Source organism: Catharus ustulatus, chromosome 13 (genome assembly GCF_009819885.2).
Source record: "Catharus ustulatus isolate bCatUst1 chromosome 13, bCatUst1.pri.v2, whole genome shotgun sequence".
Classification (NCBI taxonomy): domain Eukaryota; kingdom Metazoa; phylum Chordata; class Aves; order Passeriformes; family Turdidae; genus Catharus; species Catharus ustulatus.
The window spans coordinates 11,711,586-11,730,129 of record NC_046233.1 but is presented as its reverse complement, the minus strand read 5'-3'; the positions used below and the strand labels follow the sequence as shown (position 1 = coordinate 11,730,129).

General features: G+C 45.2%; 1 protein-coding gene across 3 annotated transcripts; it reads left to right on the top strand.

Moving 5' to 3' along the window:
• Positions 1-952: 952 nt before the first annotated feature.
• Positions 953-18,235, top strand: TPRA1 (transmembrane protein adipocyte associated 1). 3 transcript variants are annotated; one of them, XM_033071751.2, is made up of 11 exons: positions 953-1,083; positions 4,647-4,849; positions 4,999-5,131; positions 8,013-8,099; positions 9,672-9,744; positions 10,707-10,786; positions 11,877-11,987; positions 12,409-12,469; positions 13,498-13,600; positions 14,208-14,288; positions 15,354-18,235. In XM_033071751.2, the coding sequence occupies exons 2-11, from the start codon at positions 4,659-4,661 to the stop codon at positions 15,586-15,588; spliced, it is 1,155 nt and encodes a 384-aa protein (XP_032927642.1). In that variant the 5' UTR covers positions 953-1,083; positions 4,647-4,658; the 3' UTR covers positions 15,589-18,235. The 3 variants fall into 3 exon arrangements, with proteins under 3 accessions (XP_032927642.1, XP_032927645.1, XP_032927644.1); XM_033071754.2 differs by having other exon boundaries at positions 953-1,099; XM_033071753.2 differs by having other exon boundaries at positions 953-1,119.
• Positions 18,236-18,544: the final 309 nt, after the last annotated feature.

Genomic DNA, 18,544 nt, shown 5'->3' with positions numbered 1-18,544 from the left:
TGCATGGTGTTTGCTAGAGCAGAACGTGCAAACTTCACCAATGCAGGGATCTTCTAAAGAGGTGCAGGCTCTGTACAGCAAACTTCAGCTTAGCCAAAGCCTTGCATTCCTACAGAAGCAAACCCTGCAGCCACAGGGGAACCACAGGCAGCAAAGCGTGCCAGAATGTGTCCTCCAGTCCCTGCAATGACTCAGATAACAAACATTCTCCTCGAAACTTCCGTCAGTCTGCTCTTACTGCTGAGAATAACGTGCTGGTTATTTCCTTTAATCTCCTAAATAAATCTTGGCTCATTTGTCACAGTTACTTCCTTGTTTACTATACTCAGCGTCTCTTTCACCTGTCTGGCATTTGCACCTCCGAATCCTGCTAATTATTGATCGCGTTTCCTTCAGCAGCTGTTGTGCAAGCTACAGTCGAGTTTCTTCAGTCAGCTTTAAACTCTCCTTAAAGCCAAACACACAGGTTGTTAATCATTATCCCCCGCAGGAACTTATTATGGGATCTCCCTCAATTATTAACTGCCGTGCCTTGCACCCACAGGCCGTACAGAATTCCTGGGCGGTGTATCCTGCCAGCCCCGGAGGTGTGTGGCGGTGGGTGCAGGACAGCAGAGCGCTCACTGCCGGCTGGGATCGGGCTGTAGAGGACAGAGCCTGCCCTGCACGGGCAGGGCCAAGACTGCCAGAGCCGGCCAGCCCCACAGGCACCTCCACACTCACCACTCCCCGCCACCCCACAGGTGGGTGCGGATCAGGCACCTTTAAAGCGCGGCGGACCCGCCCCCTTAGTCCCGCCTCCATCCCCTTTCTATTGGCTCGCTCCGCTACTTCTTTCGGGCCCTTTGACAGGACCCGCTCTCTGATTGGCCCAGCGCGGACCTCTCAGGGACCGTCTCTCATTAGCGCCCCTGGGGTCGGCCGACAAGTCCCAGCTGTGGCGGCTGCCTCTCTATTTAGTTGCGCGGCGCTACGCTCGAGCCTCTCTTCAGCGACGCTCCCCGGCTGAGAGCAGCGGCAAGGCCGCGGCCGGGATGGCGGGGCCGGGAGGCCGGGACTGAGCGGCGGCGGGAGCGGGGCCGGGTACGAGCAGGGCCGGGTACGAGCAGGGCCCGGCGGGTACGAGCGGAGCGGGGCCGGCGGGAGGGGGCAGTGGGGAGGGGGGCACTCGGGAGGGGGGCACTCTGCGGCGCCTCAGAGCGGGGCGGCGGGGCCGTGCTGCGCGGGGGCCGCGGGCCTCCCAGGGCCTCCGAGTGCAGCCCGGGCCCATGGCCTGAGCCCCCGGGGCACCTCTGGCCAGCTGCAGGGTGGGAGGAGCTGCGGCGGGCTCCAGCTGTGCTGCTTCGGCACGGTGAAACAGGCTGTGCGCCCTCCTAGCCTGGAAACAAGTGACCACGCACTGTTATTGCTACTCTTCTTGCGTGTTGTGAACCCGCCTTCCCCAGGAATCAAAACTAAAACAGGGATGTGCATTTCTGAGATCCACCTCTGCGCTCTGGTTCTCTGTCTCTGAGGGTTTGGGCTTATTGTTGGTACTTCTGCTTTCGGTATTTTTCATAGTTTGTTTTTTTTTCTTTTTCCCTCGCTGCAGTTCCGTTCTTTTTAAGCTTAGTTCAGCATGAGATGTGGGGGTGAAACTGGAAGGGAGCACCTTAATCACTGAGGGAAAATCCCTGTCTTAAGTTCTAAGAGTGAATTGAAAAATTCAACTGTTGTGACCAAAAGAGAGGGTTGAAGAGACTTCTTTAAAAGGAAAAGAGAAAAAAAAAATAGGCTTTTATTTTTCCTTTTTTTTTTTTGTGTTGGAAGGGAATTTTCTGTTTGTTTTTTTTACTTTTAGTGTACTGAGTTATTTTTAGGCTACTGAAGTAACAGCTATATTTGAGCAGGGATCTGGTCAGTACAGTTTTAATTGCACAAATAGAGTACTGTAAGAAGCAGTCTTAATCCTATCATGATCTGTACTTAAGAGACTTTCTGATGCTGTTTGGAGGAAGACAGAAAAGTTTTGATTTTATTACAGCTGCAGCTTGTAATGCACCTTTCTGTAGACGGGCTTTGAAAGAGCAGAGAATTGCCAGTGATGTGAGCTCTGAATTCCACTGAGCTCTGACACTGTGGCAGTGTCATGATTCAAGGACCAGTATGCATTGGTGAGATAGCATTTCCCTGAAGTGTAGCAGGGCCTTTCCCAGTGCTGTCACTGCAGCCCAGGAGTCATGCCCATGTTCTTAGTCCAAATGCACCTTGTCCAGGGCCTGGACTGGGGAATTGGCTTTGACCTGGAGTGTAGAAAAACGTGTTATTTTGTTTTCTGGTGTACAGAGCTGCCTGCTGGATGGAAAGGGCAGGACAGCAGCACTGGTTTCTTTTCGTGTGGCTCCGGGGTGATTTTACCCCCCCATGGGCTGGGCTGGCTGAAATGAGCAGTCCCATGGAGGCAGGGTGTGGTGAGTGAGCTCTTGGATCAGCTCAGGACTAGACTGGGCAAGGACAGTGCTGAAAGGAGCAGTGGGATGACAACCTCTAGTTGGATCCTTTCCATCAATTCCTGGTCCTGCTGTGGGATTTGTGCTGTTGATTTGGACAGGAGTGGGCCAGTTCTCCACTGTATCCTTGCTGTAGGCCTTAGCTATTAGAAAAGTATGACCTCAGTGCTGTCTGTCTGATGGCCTTGGCTGCCCTCTCTTATCACCCTCATGTTGGATGTTCTGTTGCTTTGTGTACACTTTATCTGGGGAGGAAGAATGCAACAACCAGGCTGTAGCCTGGCTGAGAGGTGAGCTTGATTCTGCTTTGCCCTTTGAAACCTTGTGACTGGAGTTCTGTTACGTGTAGCCAACTCCTCTCCTTATCAGCAGCTGCTGTTGTGTGATAGTGGTGTTTTCTGGGGAAAAGAATGGAGCCTGTTTGCTCTTTTCATAAGAACTTGTTTTTCTAATGTAAATCTCTCACAGCTTTATACTTGAGCTCTTTTCAGTGTGACAGGCAGATGGAATTCTTTGTCCCAGAAGAGCTCCTAGGAGGTTGTGATGGTTCACAGTTGATAATGTTATTCTGCCCATGGTCTGTGAGGTTCTTCTCTACTTTTCCCCAGCTTTTAAAAAAATCATGTAGAAGTTTTTCTGTGTTGGCAAATGTGACCGCTCTTGGCCTCACCTCTACTGATGTAGTGTTGTTACAAAGAGAGAGAATGGAGCAAAATTGTTCAAAGTAAATCTTGCCCTTAGCAATTCAGAGAAGTGAGTAGCTGGAGGGAAGAAAGGACAGTTCCAGAGGTCAGTTTGGAATGTGAAGGTTGTTTGCTGGAACCTCTACTCAGAAGTAGAATTTTTTGGCCCAGGCTTTGCCATCTTGGCACGAAGCTGTTGTTTCCAGGTCTGTGTGTTTATTTACTGTGATGCCTCTGCTGCAGCACAGCACACAGCAGTCATGAGAGAAAATCCCAGCTCAGGGAGTATCTGTCAGCAAGGATGAATCAAAGGGAGGCTTTGTTGGCTGAGGGTGGGATCATTCCCTTGCCCCTTAGAGAACCTGGGAAGAGTCTCGGCCTCTGAAGAGAAAGAAGAGCATGTGATGGCAGTCTCAAGCAATTTGTGAAGAAGGTGCTACTGAACTCTAAAAGCTCAGCAGATGACACAGGGCTATGCTGATGCTTTCCAGCTTGTGACTCACCCAGAAGCTCTGAGGGAAAATACCTTCTGAGCCCTGTCATGGGGGCTGTCAGTTTTCACTGTGCAAGTCAGGCCTGGCATCAAACAGGGAGAATTTTTTTTTGAGATAAATCCTGGATTAGCTGTAACACACAGAGTGCTCGAGTGCTGTCTCTGGTAATGTGCATCTTTAAGGTGTTGGCCATCAGAGATTTATCATTTTTACATCTGTGACTTGTCTATGATCTCTCTTTTGGGGATTGTCAGGAGGGGTGATTGGACCCTGTGTTTGTATTCAGCTTGTAGCTGCTGCAGTACCTTAACAGTCAGGGCTCTACTTTAGGGTGGGAAGAGAGTTGCTCAAAAATAGAATTGTTCTGGTGTCTTGCAGAGGGTTAGAAAAAGAATGCTGAATCTTACTTTTTGCCAGTGTTGGGTTTGAAAGGTGAAGACTACAGTCCCTTTAGGTGAGTGTATGTGAGACACTCCCTGCTCTCAGACTTCAGAATTGCTAACAGCAAGGGGTTTTTGGGAGAGACCATCATGTTTTCTTTGCAGTTGTTGAAATCAAATTATTGACTGTCTCTTCTTGATCTTGGGACCAAGAATGAGTGTCCTGGTAAAGTAGGCTTTTTGTCTCTATCTGATGATGCCATGTATTGCTGTTGAGTCTTGATATCTTCTAGGAATCTGCCAATGCTCAAAGAATCACAAAATTTAATTCCACATAGCACCATTTGAAGGTGCTTGTTACTCTGATATCAGAGTGTGGTTTTGTACTGACCACCCTAATGGCTGTGTGCAGACCTAGGGCAGGTGGCATTTCATTGTGTAATACAGTCTTTGACATGTTGATAATTGGCTGTACCAAGCAGGAAGCAATTGTGCAGGGGCTTAATGTCAAGGATGTGCTTTTTTAGCTGTGACTCACAACTGATTTAATATTGCTTTTTTCTCTGCTGTGGTTGTCTTGCTCTGTTTGACCTGCACCAGAAGGAAGACAGGATGTTCCAGTCCATGATGTCTGCAATGACATTGTCAGTGTCTGACAACATCACACATTCGACTGCCCTGGTGACAGCGCTGGATAATGTGACAACTCTGTCCCCAATGACAACGCACGTGATCAACGACACCAACATCACCGTGCCGCACAAGTGCCTGCTGCTGCTCTATGAAGACATTGGCAAGTCCCGGTGAGTTGGAGGAAATGGGACCACAGTCTGACCCTGGACCAAGGGAAAGAGCTTTGTTTGTTTCTCAGCTTGGTTGAGAGGAACTGGGGCTGGTGCCTTCCTTTCTAGAGGCTGAAGATCAGGGATAAAAAGTGTTTTATTTTTTGCAGAGTCCGCTACTGGGATCTTCTGCTCCTGGTTCCCAATGTGCTTTTCTTTATGTTTCTTCTCTGGAAACTGCCCTCTGCCAGGGCCAAAATCCGGGTCACTTCCAGCCCAATCTTCACTACATTCTACATACTAGTGAGTACCACTCTGTGCCTTTGAACTGATGTGTCATTTTTATTAACACTCATGGACAATATAACTGAACTAGTGGAGAGCCTAGACCAGCTCTTGCAGGGATAAAATCTGCTATCTGTTGAAGATGTACTTCAAGAAATAGACTTCTTCACTGTTTGAATCCAGCTTTTAATGGGTTCTGGGTTCTAGATCTGCTGGATCTTGTTCTCCTGTGGTGATACCATTTTTTCCCTTTTCCTTTTTTGTTCTTTTGTTGCTTTGATGTCTTGGAATCTAGTATCTTATGCTTTCTTTACTCCTTGCAGTAAGTAGCATGGGACACAAACCCAGTGTTTCATTGAGGTAGTGAAAGGAGAATAATTTGTGTGAAGCTGTTGAAAAGCTTGGTCATCTGCTGAAGAAAATGATGTGACAGGGTTCTGGTTGGTCTGGGAATGTAGAAACCCAACCCTGTTAGTTTCTTTCACATCATGTCAAAGTAACCCTGACTTGATGTTCTTGATAGTTCTTAAGGTGGAAACAGAACTATCAGTACAGTTACAGTTCACAAACATCGAAGATCTTGCTGTTCTCCTCTCACCAATCCTGAGATGTCACAGACTATCATAAATGCAGCTAAGGACCTACCTGAATTTGTTTAAAAATACTATTCAGAAGCTTTTTGATATCTTGACTTGCCCCAGTATGTGACATAATGTGGTTGCTCTTCCTCAGTGGGATTAGTACAGGTTGTGGAAGTGAATGTTTGTTTGAATTGGGTTAGATGGACACCTCTTTCCCTGGTCTGTGTGCAGGTGCTGGCATGACAAAACTCAAGAAGCTCAAAACCAAATCTGACCTACTAGCCTCACCTGAATCTTTGTTGGGAAGTCTTGTTAGCTCTTTCAGGCCAGGAATTGGGGTTCTGGGCTTCTGCACAGTTTAAGATAACCAGGTATACACAAAAGTCTTTCAACCTTTTAAAAATACTACTGTCCCTTTCCAGTCTGGGTTTAAAGCTTCCTACTTGTTTCTAGTAATGTACATGGTCAGTAGAGGTTTGTGCCAAAGGCTTTGGAAAAAACCCCAAAAACCCTCTTGATAAACCAAAGGGAGAAAACTGAACTGCCTTTATGTTCTGGAGATGGCAACTCAGCCCCACAGAGCTGCTCTCTCACTCCCCCTCACTGGAGCAGGGGAGAGAATCAGAAGAATAGAAGTGAGAAAACTGGTGGGTTGAGATAAAGACAGTTTAATAAACCAAAGCAAAAGCTGTGCATGCAGAGAAAGTAAAGCAAGGCATTCATTTACCACTCTCCATGGGCAGGCAGGTTCAGCTGTTTCCAGGAAAGCAGGGCTCCATCACATGTGATGGTTACTGGGGAAGACAAACACCATTAACCTGAAAGTCTTTTCCTTCCTCCTTCTTCCTGTCTTTATGTGCTGAGCATGATGCCATATGGGATATTCCTTGGGCCAGCTGGGGTCAACTATCCCAGCTGTCCCCTCTTAACTTGTGCACCTCCAGCCAGCTCATTACTGGAGTGGGATGAGGGGCAATAAATGCCTTCCATTCTGTGTAAGTGCAGTGCAGCAGTGCACTTACAAATGGAAACATTTGTTATCAACACAGTCTTCAGCACGAAAATCCTAAACTCAGCCTGATACCAGCTACTGCAAAGGAAATTTCTTCTATCCCAGCCAAATCCAGCACACAGTCTTGGAGGAAAATGCGTTAACTCAGTTTCATACTAATTACTTGAGTATGTTTTTGAGTGTGTTCTGTGGGGGCTTCCTTTAAATTGGCTGTTTGTCATGTCCTAAAGGAATGCTTTCCTGTGGAGTTGGTGATTAATGTGGAGTTAAGAGATTGGGAAGTCTCTACCTGCTTAGAGAAGAAACAAAAAGATGTGTGTTCCTCTCCAGTGAGTTGTTGCAGCTCTAGAATACCATTATATTCAGGGACCCTTCTTTTCTTCACTGTTTTGTCATGAAGTTTTCCACCCCAGGAGGGATTGTTGTATTCTTCTTTGTTGCCATTGCTGTCCCATTTTCCTCTAAGAAAAAGATACTCATCTGTGGGCCACTTATTGGTCATTTCCATTCTGCAGCCACCTTAGAATCAGCTTGGACTGTTGGTTCTCTGATAGGTTTAGCTGTCTCCTACCTTCATCATTAGGCTCAGCCTGGCATTTAGAGAATTTTATCTGGAAAAATCCACTTTCTTAGAGTGTGAGTCTGCACATGGAGTGTAGATACATCCAACTGAGCTCTTAATTGCATGGTATGGCTGTGACAGCACACTGAGCCTTGCTGAGCTGTCACGCCTTCAGTGGTACATGAAGTGACTTGGGGATCTCTGTGTTGTGCTGTGCAGCAGGGTAAGATATTTCAAAGCTGGTGGCTGCAGGTGGCTTTTCCTCTGCATTCCTGAGCATTGTCAGTATGGAGTGAGAGAACTGCAGGTTTGATTTTGTCACAGTTGTGTAGTGTGGCAGTTGTTATTGAGTGGTTTCTGTTATCTGATGTAATTGGTTTATTAGATATATGAACCGTTTTGTAATTCAGAGCTATATGTTTTCTGTCTGTTTCTTCTCCCCTGCCCCAGAAGAATGAGAAGTGGGAAGACTAAGGATACTGTTGTAAAGATTGGGTGAAGAACTCTTCAAAGCTTAATCTGACAGTTGAGGCAGTTGTTCCTTCCTAAATTCTAAGGCACTGCTCTATCTAATGGGTCTGAGGAATCTTTTTCAGGAAATTAACTTTAGTCTTGCTGCAGGAAATTCTTAGTACATATTATCAGGCTTGAAAGCTGACCTGAAAATGGTATTCCAAAAGGGTTTCTGATCACTACTGCATATGTGCCTTTTGACATGAGCTAACTTTTGCTTTATTTTGGCAGGTATTTGTGGTGGCTTTAGTTGGCATTGCTCGAGCTGTTGTCTCCATGACTGTGAGCGCCTCTGACGCTGCCATGGTTGCTGACAAGGTAGGTGCAACACTGACATTAGAGGCTGTGCTTTGTGTACTTCTGATCACAGCAATCTGCTCTGGCTTCCCTCTTACGTATGTTCCAGAAAAATGTGGGTTTTTTTGCAGTACTCTTAGCTATGTGTACTATGGAATCCTGTTTTGATAACTGGATCTAAATCATCACAACATCCAGGATGGTAAAACAATGGATTTCCTAATACAGACACAAAAATCGTGGCAGTTTCCAGTTTCCTGTTACAGGGGTGAAATGGTTCTCTTTTGCAAGAGATAAACATTCAGATACCTTTAGTGGATAGGCAAGACCTGGCCTTTGTTAGTCTTTCAGTATTCCAGTGGCTCTTTGAAAATGCTGAAATTTTTGTATTGAATGCAAATAAAACTAATTTCCCTTTTGAGACTGACACCTGGATGTCCTTGCAACCACTCTGAGCACAGGGTGAACCTTTAGCAAACAGGAAATATCTTTGAATGTGCCATTCCTTTGTAGTAATTTGACTTGTAGCAAAATATTACTTAAAACAAAAAGCACTGCAGTTCTTGAACTGCTAGAGTAAGAGGAGGCACCTCAGAGTACAGGTCTTTGGGCTTTATTCTCTGGGATCAGTGTGGTTTCCTTGCTTTTCCCTTTAATGTTACCATCAAAGAATTGTGATGAGCTGCTGTTGTGAGTGGCTGGATGTTTGTAGCATTTTTCATTCTCCTCTGTCCAGCAGATGTAGGTCCAGGACTTGAACAGTAAAGAAGAGGTGGAAGGGTGTTTTTCTTCAGTTCAGCTCTGGTGTTACTGCTAAGTGCAGCAGATGATACTCTGACATTTTTTTCTGTAAACATGTCTTATCTTGTCTATTATGTTTCTTTTTGTGTTCTCTTATATACATGCACACACACTGTCTATTTGCTTTGATTAGAAATGTCTTATCCAATGCCTCTTAAAATATTACATATCTTCAAGAGAGTACCATTCAGTGTTCAGAGGTAAAGGGTTAACAAGCCAGAATCTGGGTGCTTGTTCTAGCTTTGGCACTGATTTATTGCATGACTCCCTGAAAAATTGCCTCACCTGCTTTTTACTGGTCTTGTTTCACCAAATGAAACATGAGATTGCAAATGACAGGTTGGAGCAGGGGGTGCTTTTTACTTGGATGTGCTCTAGATTTACAGAACAATAGCTTTGGAAGAGGGCAGAACACCGAGTTCGTTCAGGCATATCTATTGCTTTAAGAACAGGCCTTGTTGTTCTGCTTTTGAGGTCATCATGGGCTTGTGCTCTTTGGGAGCACAGCAGCAAGAGCACATCTGAAGCAAGTGACAGATCCTCAAATGAGGAAAACCATGGCCACTTCCTCTGTACAGCTACTATTTGCTTGTTCCCACACAACTGTTCTGTTCCACAGGCATGAGCAGGGCTTGGAACAAGCATGTGGTCAGTATTCCTATAAAGCATGAGAGAGGTTTGTGGAGATGAACAGCTGTTAAGAGGCTGCCATCCCCTGGAGTTCTGCTTTATTAACTTCAAACTGGTTCCTGGCTCCATCTAATGTTTGTCTGGTCTCTGTTATCCCCTCAGATCCTGTGGGAGATCACAAGGTTCTTCCTTCTGGCGATTGAACTGAGTGTGGTGATTCTAGGCCTTGCCTTTGGTATGTGTCAGGAGGTTTTTGAGTGCTTTGAATGTTTCCTGTTGCTTTTCCTTCCACAGAGGTTGCATTTATAAGTTTATGGTGATGCTGGTTCTATGAAGTGAAGAGGCTATAGAATAAATGCAAAGGGCAAATTGTGGAGATTCAGTTAGAAGTGGCTGAAGGATTAATTTTTCTTACACATCTATGGTTTATGTGATTTAAGGGTTTATATGTGCTTGGTTTGTCCTGCACTCTTATGATGGAGAGTACAGCTTAGGTAAGATTTTTATGCCAAGATCAACAGTCTGATCTTTGCTTGAAGACAATTTTGTTTAAGATGGTCCCTTTGAGGGCCCTTCTATCCTCTTCATCCAATCTTTTAATTGGTTTGATCCATCCTGGCTGCATTCAAATGTTTTATCTGTTCCTGCAATTGTAATTCTACTTTTTTCAGTTATCCAAGTGAAAATGCCTCTTCCTGTGGGTCAGAAGCAGAGGAGAGGGTGGGTGTCACTGCTGCATGTGTCAGTGGGACATATGAGCAGTATGTTTTTCATCTTTAAGGCTCATAGGATAACTTAGATTGGAAGGAACCTCTAGAAATTGCCTACTTCATATATTCCAGTACAGATTTCTCTACCCCAGCCTCCCATCAACTCTTTTCCCTTAGAAGCAGCTTTATAAGATCTCAGTGTACTTCATGCTGGAGTAATTCCTTTTTTTTTTCTTTTCTGCAACCCCAGCAGTTAGTTGTTTTCTTGTATTGTGGACAGGAGATAGGCAAGTTAAAATCTGTTGTTTTGTAAGTAGGATTTTTGCCTGTGAAAGCCTCAACTCTCCAAACAGGGTTTAGTGAGCTTTAACCTTCCCTTGAAAGCCTCTGGAAATACAAGTGCTTTCCTTTATTGGTTCTGAAAAGAACTGTTTTTAACCAGTGCTGGGATTACATCCTGAGTCACTTCCATGCCCCATAATTACAGGTCACCTGGAGAGCAAGTCGAGCGTGAAACGTGTGCTGGCAATCACCACTGTGCTGTCTCTGGCATATTCTGTCACCCAGGTGAGTACATTGAAGCAGAAGAATTTGCAGAAGAAGGAGCTTTCCTTGAAGTTAAGCAGTTAAGTGTGTGACTCCTATCTGAAAGTGGCAGCTTTGCTCTTTAGATGAGGTGTTGGAGGAAGACAGAATGCTTGTGACAGCGTATAAGCAGATAGTATCTGCTTGTCTTCTTTACTGCATAAATAGCTCAGATAAGGTGAAGAAATGAGGTTTGGATGGATTGCCTTGTTTAGTGAATCTGGGAACAGCAGAGAGGTTTTCCACACCTGAGCCACAAGTTCTGGATCTGGCCTCAAGGGCTATGAAAACCATGTGCTTGCCAAGTAAGGGTACTGCAGTGCCCTTTTCTGCTGAGTCTTTGAGAGCTGAGAGCTCTTGCTTCTCTTCAGACTAGCAACTGGCTTGCTGGCTCAGTTTATTAGGCATGTCTTCATGTCCCTAAACAATGCAATCTGTGTCTGGGTTTATTCTCCTCCTCAGCATGTCAGTGGTCAGCTCATGTCTCTATACTCAGGGCAGCGCCAGAATTACACTCAGAGCTTTGTTCTGGGACCAGGCTCTTGGCTGCAGAGGCAGTGAGCTGATCATTACCACATGATAAAGCTGGAGGAGCCTCATAAAATATCAAGTGTTGGAGCTATATCTGGGTTCAGTAGTGCTTACAAGCACTTTTCTCTCCATGTCTGTGTGAGTAGCTCCTAAACAAGACAGTGTCCTTTCCCAAACTGACTATATTCTGGATATTTCAGCAGAAAGGTCTACTTTAAAGATGGAAGTGGAGCTCTTGGCCTATTTTAGGCTGATAAGTGCTTGCATCCCCTGTCCACCTCAGTCCTCTTCTGTAATTTTGCTGATACCAGTTTCCTTCAGATGCAGACTCCTGCCACTCTTTTTCTCCTCACTTCTTGGCTTCAGTTTCTTCCTCTTCTGTTTAACTGTAACTTGATCTAAGCAGGACAAGGCTTGGTTGGGGCAGGGGACAGGCCAGCTGGTTTCTGAACTTCTTTAAGCATAGTGTCGCTTCTCCAGATACACATTTCAGTGAGGATACTGCTTGTAACAGAATCGTTTGGTGCCACTTCTCTCCTAGGGCACCCTGGAAATCCTGTACCCTGATGCCCACCTCTCAGCAGAAGACTTCAATATCTATGGCCATGGAGGGAGACACTTTTGGCTTGCCAGCTCCTGTTTCTTCTTCCTGGTAAGTACTGGAATATGTTCTGCACTCTGATAGCTTTTTTTTTTAATTTTCTAAATGGAGCAAGGAGGATGATTTGGATACAATAATGCCCTTATCTCCTTCCTGCCTCCTACAGCATGGCATTGATGCTTCTCACGTGGTGGGGAAGCTGAAGCAATAAAGGTGCAGTGGGAGTGGTTAAACTGGGGCAGCTGTATTCCAGCTGAGCTCAGATGTTCTTCCCTCCCATGTTTCTCAGCTGTTTACTGCTGATGGGGGTGAGTTGTGGGGCCTCCACATCTGTACTTGTGTTTAATGTTAAGGGTTTGTGCCTCTGCCCTGAGACATGCAGGGAGTGCATAGTACCACACACCATCCCTGCAAAGGTTGTTGAGTTCAGTTGCCAAGCAGCCATGGAACTGTTAGTTCTTTGTCTCAACAGGTCTATTCCTTGGTGGTGATTCTTCCAAAAACTCCTCTGAAAGACCGGATTTCTTTGCCCTGTAGGTAACTGTAGTGTTTTCCATAGTATAGGTGGGTACAGCATCAGGATAAAGCATAGGTTGGAATAAAAGGTTCCTGTATGTGCTTGTGCTGCAGATGCATTCCACATTAGAGTTTAGATAACATGGTAAAGGACTGGTAACTTATCTCTAGTATGTTGTGTCTTTTGGAAAGCAGAGTAAGAGCAGTTACACTACTACTTTAGTAGCTAAACAATTAAGAAAACAAGACCTACTGCTCTGTTAATGATGCAGGTATAATGTAAATATATAATCTTCTGAGAGCCTTAAGGAATGGCTTCTTAATAACAGCTTCCTTTGAAATGCACACATGATGTCAAAGTGTGCATGCTAGTCATCCCCTGGGAAAGGAAGGCTAAATGGGAGCTGTTCAACAATTTTTATCTGGGCTTTTACTTTATCAAGATACTTCTGTTTGGTTGGTTTTTGTTGTTGTTGCAGAATATCTCCAGCTCTTGAATAGAGAGAAGCTGTTATTAAAGTGTTTGTACTGAGCTCTCCTCTCTCTAACTAGTGTTGACATCCCTTTGTGGGTATCCTGAGGGAGGGGAAATGTATGTCACAGGTCCTGGGCCTGATCTGCCTGGTGTCCAGCATACCCTGCTGCTCTTGTCAGGGTCTCCTGAGCAGTTTTATTAGTGCAGAACATTGGAAGGGCACAGCTTCTGGTTTAACTGGGTGGTTTTTGTTTGTTTTTCTTGCATTCAGTTATGTGACTGGTACTGTTTCCAGATGCTTGCAAATTAAATCTTTGCATGTGTTGCTATAACCTTGCTTTCAAAACCCATCTGGTGTGTGCACACACACACAGGAGGGTATGGTTTAGTCCATCACACCACCATCAATCCTGCCAGCATGGGACAGGAAAATGGAGTCTTAATTTTTCAGTAGTTCTTAGAGACAAGGTGGTGAGAAGCTTCTGTTGGATTTGGCATCTCCATCAAACAGATTTCCATGGGCCTGGTGTTCAGGGTTGAGCTTCATGTGTGTCCATGTCTTTCCCACAGCCAGGAAGAGTTTTTATATTTATGCTGGCATTCTGGCACTGCTGAACCTGGTGCAGGGCCTGGGCAGTGCCCTCCTCTGTGTGGATATCATAGAAGGACTGTGGTATGTACACTGGGGGAGGTGTGCAGCCCTGGGTCTTGTGTTGTATTGGAGTGTCCTTCAGCACTGCCTCTCCCACTAAAACAAACCTATGCTGTGTTCCTAAGAAGGAATAAACCTGTTGGTTCTGTTTTGTGCCAAAAGACCTCTAAGTAAGCAGAAAACTCCCCAATGGAGAGGTTGTGGAGCTGCATGTGCTGCAGTTGTCTTGGGGTGATGAGTGAGTAATAGTGTGGATCCACTGATATCTGGTCATTAGTAGGTAATAAGGGAGGAAATAGTTTGCTGGAAATAGAGACACCCTTATACCTGGAGTCTTGTTCTGCAGGGACCAGTGTCACATCTGTGAGTCAAAATTGGGAGCACTGAGTCTGCTCTTGGTCAGACCTTGGGTTGTGGCATGGTTCCCCCAAGTGTCTAGTAGCAGTGACACATGTTGATGACAATGGCCATTACTTTGCATCAGATTAAATTTGTTTAGCATGATTTTTTTCTTGATCTCTGGACACTTTGGAGGGAAATTGGATCATTTGGGAGGATGTGAGTGGTGTTATGCAGCTGTATTGTGCTTGAGTCTAAATACCTTCATGTTCCCTTTTGCTGTTGACAGCTGTGTTGATGCTACCACGTTCCTTTACTTCAGCTTCTTTGCGCCTCTCATCTATGTGGCATTCCTGAAAGGTTTCTTTGGGTGAGTAGCCAGGAACAGGAGTTTAAATGGGTGTATATTGTCAGTTAAGTGTTTTGCACTCAGGTTCTCTCAATCTGTACAATAAAGACAGCAACTAGAATGTGAGTTAATTTCTGCCCTTGAAGAATTTCTGTGAACTGGGGCTGCTCACTTCTATGCAGGACTCCTTTGTAAGCAGAGCAGAGCTGATGGCTGCATTCCTCACACTTTTCAGAGGATCACTTCTTCAGCATCAGCATCCTGTGTAGTACAAAGTTTTTCTGCTGAAGTTGATAGCTAAATGCATAGTGAAGGAATTGAGTCCTGGGAGCTTAAACGGTCTTCTTGGTGGTTTGGGGGTAAATTTGTAGAAAGGATGTTGGGGTTTAGTAACTCTTCTGCCGAGGTCTCTACCATGGACCCAAAAATCACCAGTGAAAAGCCCGGGGAAGGTCGATTCTCAGGCTGGGATTGCCGCCGTGTGGCCATTCTCAGGAAATGCACTTTGGTGGAAAAACGAGTGGTTTAGTGTAGGCTTTAGTATTTGTTGGTCATTAGTGAGAAACAGCAGGCTTTAAAATTGCTAAGGCGATAAAGTGCTTTTAAAATATAAAAATGCAGCTCTGCATCCCTTTGAAATTAGAAGGGAACACTGTATGGAGTTAAAGATGAAAACTGCTGATCCACAAGTGTTTGTATTTTGGTTTTTATGATGTGCACAGTAGAACTTAAAGTGTACTCCTGTTCTGACTCATTCTGGTGTCAGTAGCCACGCTGCTGTGGAGTTCAGTAGTGTTTGGGTGCTGTTGCCCTTAGTAATTCAAAGCTTCTGAGATAAGAAGTCCTTTCTGACAGTGGAGTCAGAATCTGCCATTTGTATTTCTCTTAAGTGACTTAATCCAAAACTTAATTTAGCACTGCTTTATGGCAGTTACTCTGCCACAGATTTCTAGACCAAAAAGTTAATTTAAAGAGTGTTTGAGGTCTGAATGCACAATTTCTTACTGCTGATGAGTTTCAATTAAAGATAGATGGCTGTGATACCACATTGGTTAAACAGGCATTTTAAATCTTTCATCACTCCAGGTCAGAACCAAAGATCCTCTTCTCCTACAAATGTCAGGTGGATGAACCTGAGGATGTGGATGTGCACCTACCCCACCCTTATGCTGTTGCCAAGAAGGAAGGAATGGATTCTGGATTCTACTCAAGCACTCAGATTGACACCACAGCCTACCTGGATGATGTGGCCTCTATGCCATACCACGTGGGCAGCATCAACAGCATAGACAGTGACCGCTGGAAATCCATCAATGCCTGAGGCAGGCACCTCAATCACATGATGCCTCATTCCTGTCCTTCCAAACTCCCTGATACTACAGCTGTTCGGATGTCCACTGGAAATCTGTCCTTGACTACCTGCCATGGCTTTCCTCTTGTCCATAGGATTTCCAAAACCTGTCGTGGAACTAAGTTGGCAGCCCAAACCCTTTTGGAAAGAACACTTTCTGTTTCTACCTGAGAACAATGTAGAGCAGTTTTGTTCATAAACCTTTAAACACTGAACTTTCCTGATCATCCACGTTCCAGATGTGAATATGACCCAGAAGATTGCCCTGTCTGGCACATCTTCCTTTTCAGTGACTGAAAGCACTTGTCTCTCACTTGAAGGAATGGTGTTTAGGGATGAGATTGCTGATTTCACTGCTGTATTGTACATATATAGAAAGATTTTGGTGGTTGAAACCAAAGATGGTCTTCCTGGGTTTTTTCAAGCAGCCTGGCTGCCGGCATCTTGCCGTAAAGCAACAGCACAAGTGGTGATAGTGTCTGACAAGGGAAGCTGGTCACTGGGGCTCACCCCTGGTTTCAGCTAACATTAATGAAAATTGCGATTTGGAGTTGCTAGTAGTTAAAAGAAATGTTCTCAGTGCATGGGGAAAAATAGGTATGAAGAGGAATGAACTGTTCTGTGTGCCCAGGGAACATTTGGGGAAGGCTGTTAGCTCACAGCATGGATGTGAAGTGACTGAGCAGTAGGGAGACAGAAGGACAGACAGTGCTGGTGTCTAGCTGAGCTGAAGGAGCTGTGAACCAGTGTGGAGGCTGTAGTGCTGTGCATTTGAGCTTACAGGAAAATCTAAGTAACAACACTGAATCAGGGCTGAGTTTCAAGAGTAAAACCTGTGAGGTAGGTGTGTTTTCCATCTGCACCCTGCTTCATGGCTTTGGCAGGGGCTCGGAGAGTGCTGTGAAGGAGAAGTGACTCTGCAGATGAAGGCTCCAGAGATTCAGGTGCTTGAGGCAGAGCAGAACCCTATGATGAGTCTGAGCTGTCAGAATTTAGTGACTGAAAACTCAAACACCTTTAGGTGTGCTAGAATCAAGCTGGCTAGTGTGCTGCAGTGGGAGAAGGGTGGGAGGTGGATGTGTATCTCTGGCAGTGTCCTTCCCTTTCATTGCAGTTCAGATCCCCAGACTGCTGCTGGTCTAAGTTTTATGGCTCGATATGTTGAAAATACTTATGTGCATGTGGGGAGCGGTCCTTTTAAAGACTTTCTGGAACTTCTTATTAACATCTTCCATGCTGGAAGGGGGAACTCCTGTTGTCTGAGCTGTCTGGCATGCAGTTTCAAGACATGGTGTTCCAATCCAGCGACTGTTCATATAAAGGCTGCATCAGTCTGGTTTCTGGGATATCCTGTGCTTTCCAAGGATGAAGATGTGCATTCCTCTAGATTTTGGGGTGCTTTCCTACCTGAGTCCTCCAGGTAGGTGGAGATCTGCTACAAGCAACTTTCCACTAGGGATGGTAGAAAGAGGAAATGTGCAGTGTTTGGAGGCTGTGTGAATCGCTTGCCCCAACAAACTGCTGTTCCTGAAAAATACTGAGGTAGGAGTTAGCAAGGTGCAGTGTGGAGATGTTGGTGTGAATCATCAGCAGGTATAGAGGATGGTGTTGGCTACCAGGTGTTCCCACCACAGGGAAGGAAAACATGGGTAAGAACATGAAGTTCATATTGGTTGCCAAAACTATGCAGGCCTTTGCTTATCTTTTTTTTTGTTAATGAGCAATGCAGCCTCTCTGTCTGCCTGGGTACTTTGCCCTGCAGGCCTCTAAGTAGCACTGGCACCTTGAAAACAAACACCACCCCTCCCCCCCACTTTTTTTTTTTGTTTATTTTTATTCTATTTACTTTTTGGGGGAAAAGGCTTCCATCTGTCTGTGTGCTAGAGCTGAGTAGTTTCTTGTGGGTCACAGCCTTTCACATTTCCATTTCATGCAATGACTGCAAGGCCTGGACAAGGAGCTGGCCAAGTCAGTCCTTGCCAGGTTAGAAAGTGTTCCATGCTCCTCTGTCACTGCTGTCAGTCAGCCTGAGCCACGCTGGGCTGCTTGCTGTAAAAGGGATGGATGATGTGATGCCTGAATTGCTCTGCTGCTGCTCCTAATGCTGCTTGCAACACTGATCCAGAGCTGCTGGAACCTGCAAAACTTTCCTGGGTCTTGGACAGAGCCAAGAGAGATGTCAAAGCAGTTGAGAACTAAAGGAGCAAATGGATTTCCATCCCAAGGAGTATTTGTGACTTTCAACACCCTGACTGAAAGGACTTACCTGCCCTCCTTGGTGATGTGAAGAGCCTGTTATGAATTTGCCTTTGTTGTCACCTGAGTTCAGTGCTGAAGGATCACCTGTGCAGGTTGTCAACACATCCATCCTGTCCTTTGCTGGCAGGACTCCAGTATTTCTGGAATGTCCCATGTTCTGCTGCTGAAGAGCTTCTGCACTAGGTCATGGACTGACCTTCATCCTGTTGTGTATTTATGTATATATAATGCTTTGGGCCATCTTTAAAGTGGTTCTTGAGCAAAGTGTGTTATGTGGGGGGTGTGGTAAAAAGAGAGAAAATATAGAATAAATGTATATTTTTGTTTGTAAAATAAATAAAATTAAGTTTGGCATAAATGTTCATGCTTTATCTCTCAAATGAAACATTGGAGAGGAAGAGTAATTTGAAGATTTCAAACAAAAAAAGATGGCAGGAAGGCGTGGGCACGAGTGATGTGGTTTTGTTTACCTTTGCCAGCTCTCTTTCCTGGATCTTTGCAGGTGATGTCTGCCACCTGGCTGGGAGTGTTGACCTGGAAAAGGCCTAGGGAAGGATGACAGGAATAATCACAGTTATGGAAAGACTTCTGGAGGAGTAATTGCATGGTTGAGAACTCACCAGCCTGGAAGAGCAATGGTGCAGGCCTGTGAAACCCTCAGAGAGGA

Coding starts and splice junctions, on each gene's coding strand:
- TPRA1 (XM_033071751.2), top strand. CDS start 4,659: ATGTTCCAGTCCATGATGTCTGCAATGACATTGTCAGTGTCTGACAAC. Junction 5,132..8,012: donor TCACTACATTCTACATACTA/GTGAGTACCACT, acceptor TTATTTTGGCAG/GTATTTGTGGTGGCTTTAGT. Junction 9,745..10,706: donor GATTCTAGGCCTTGCCTTTG/GTATGTGTCAGG, acceptor CCATAATTACAG/GTCACCTGGAGAGCAAGTCG.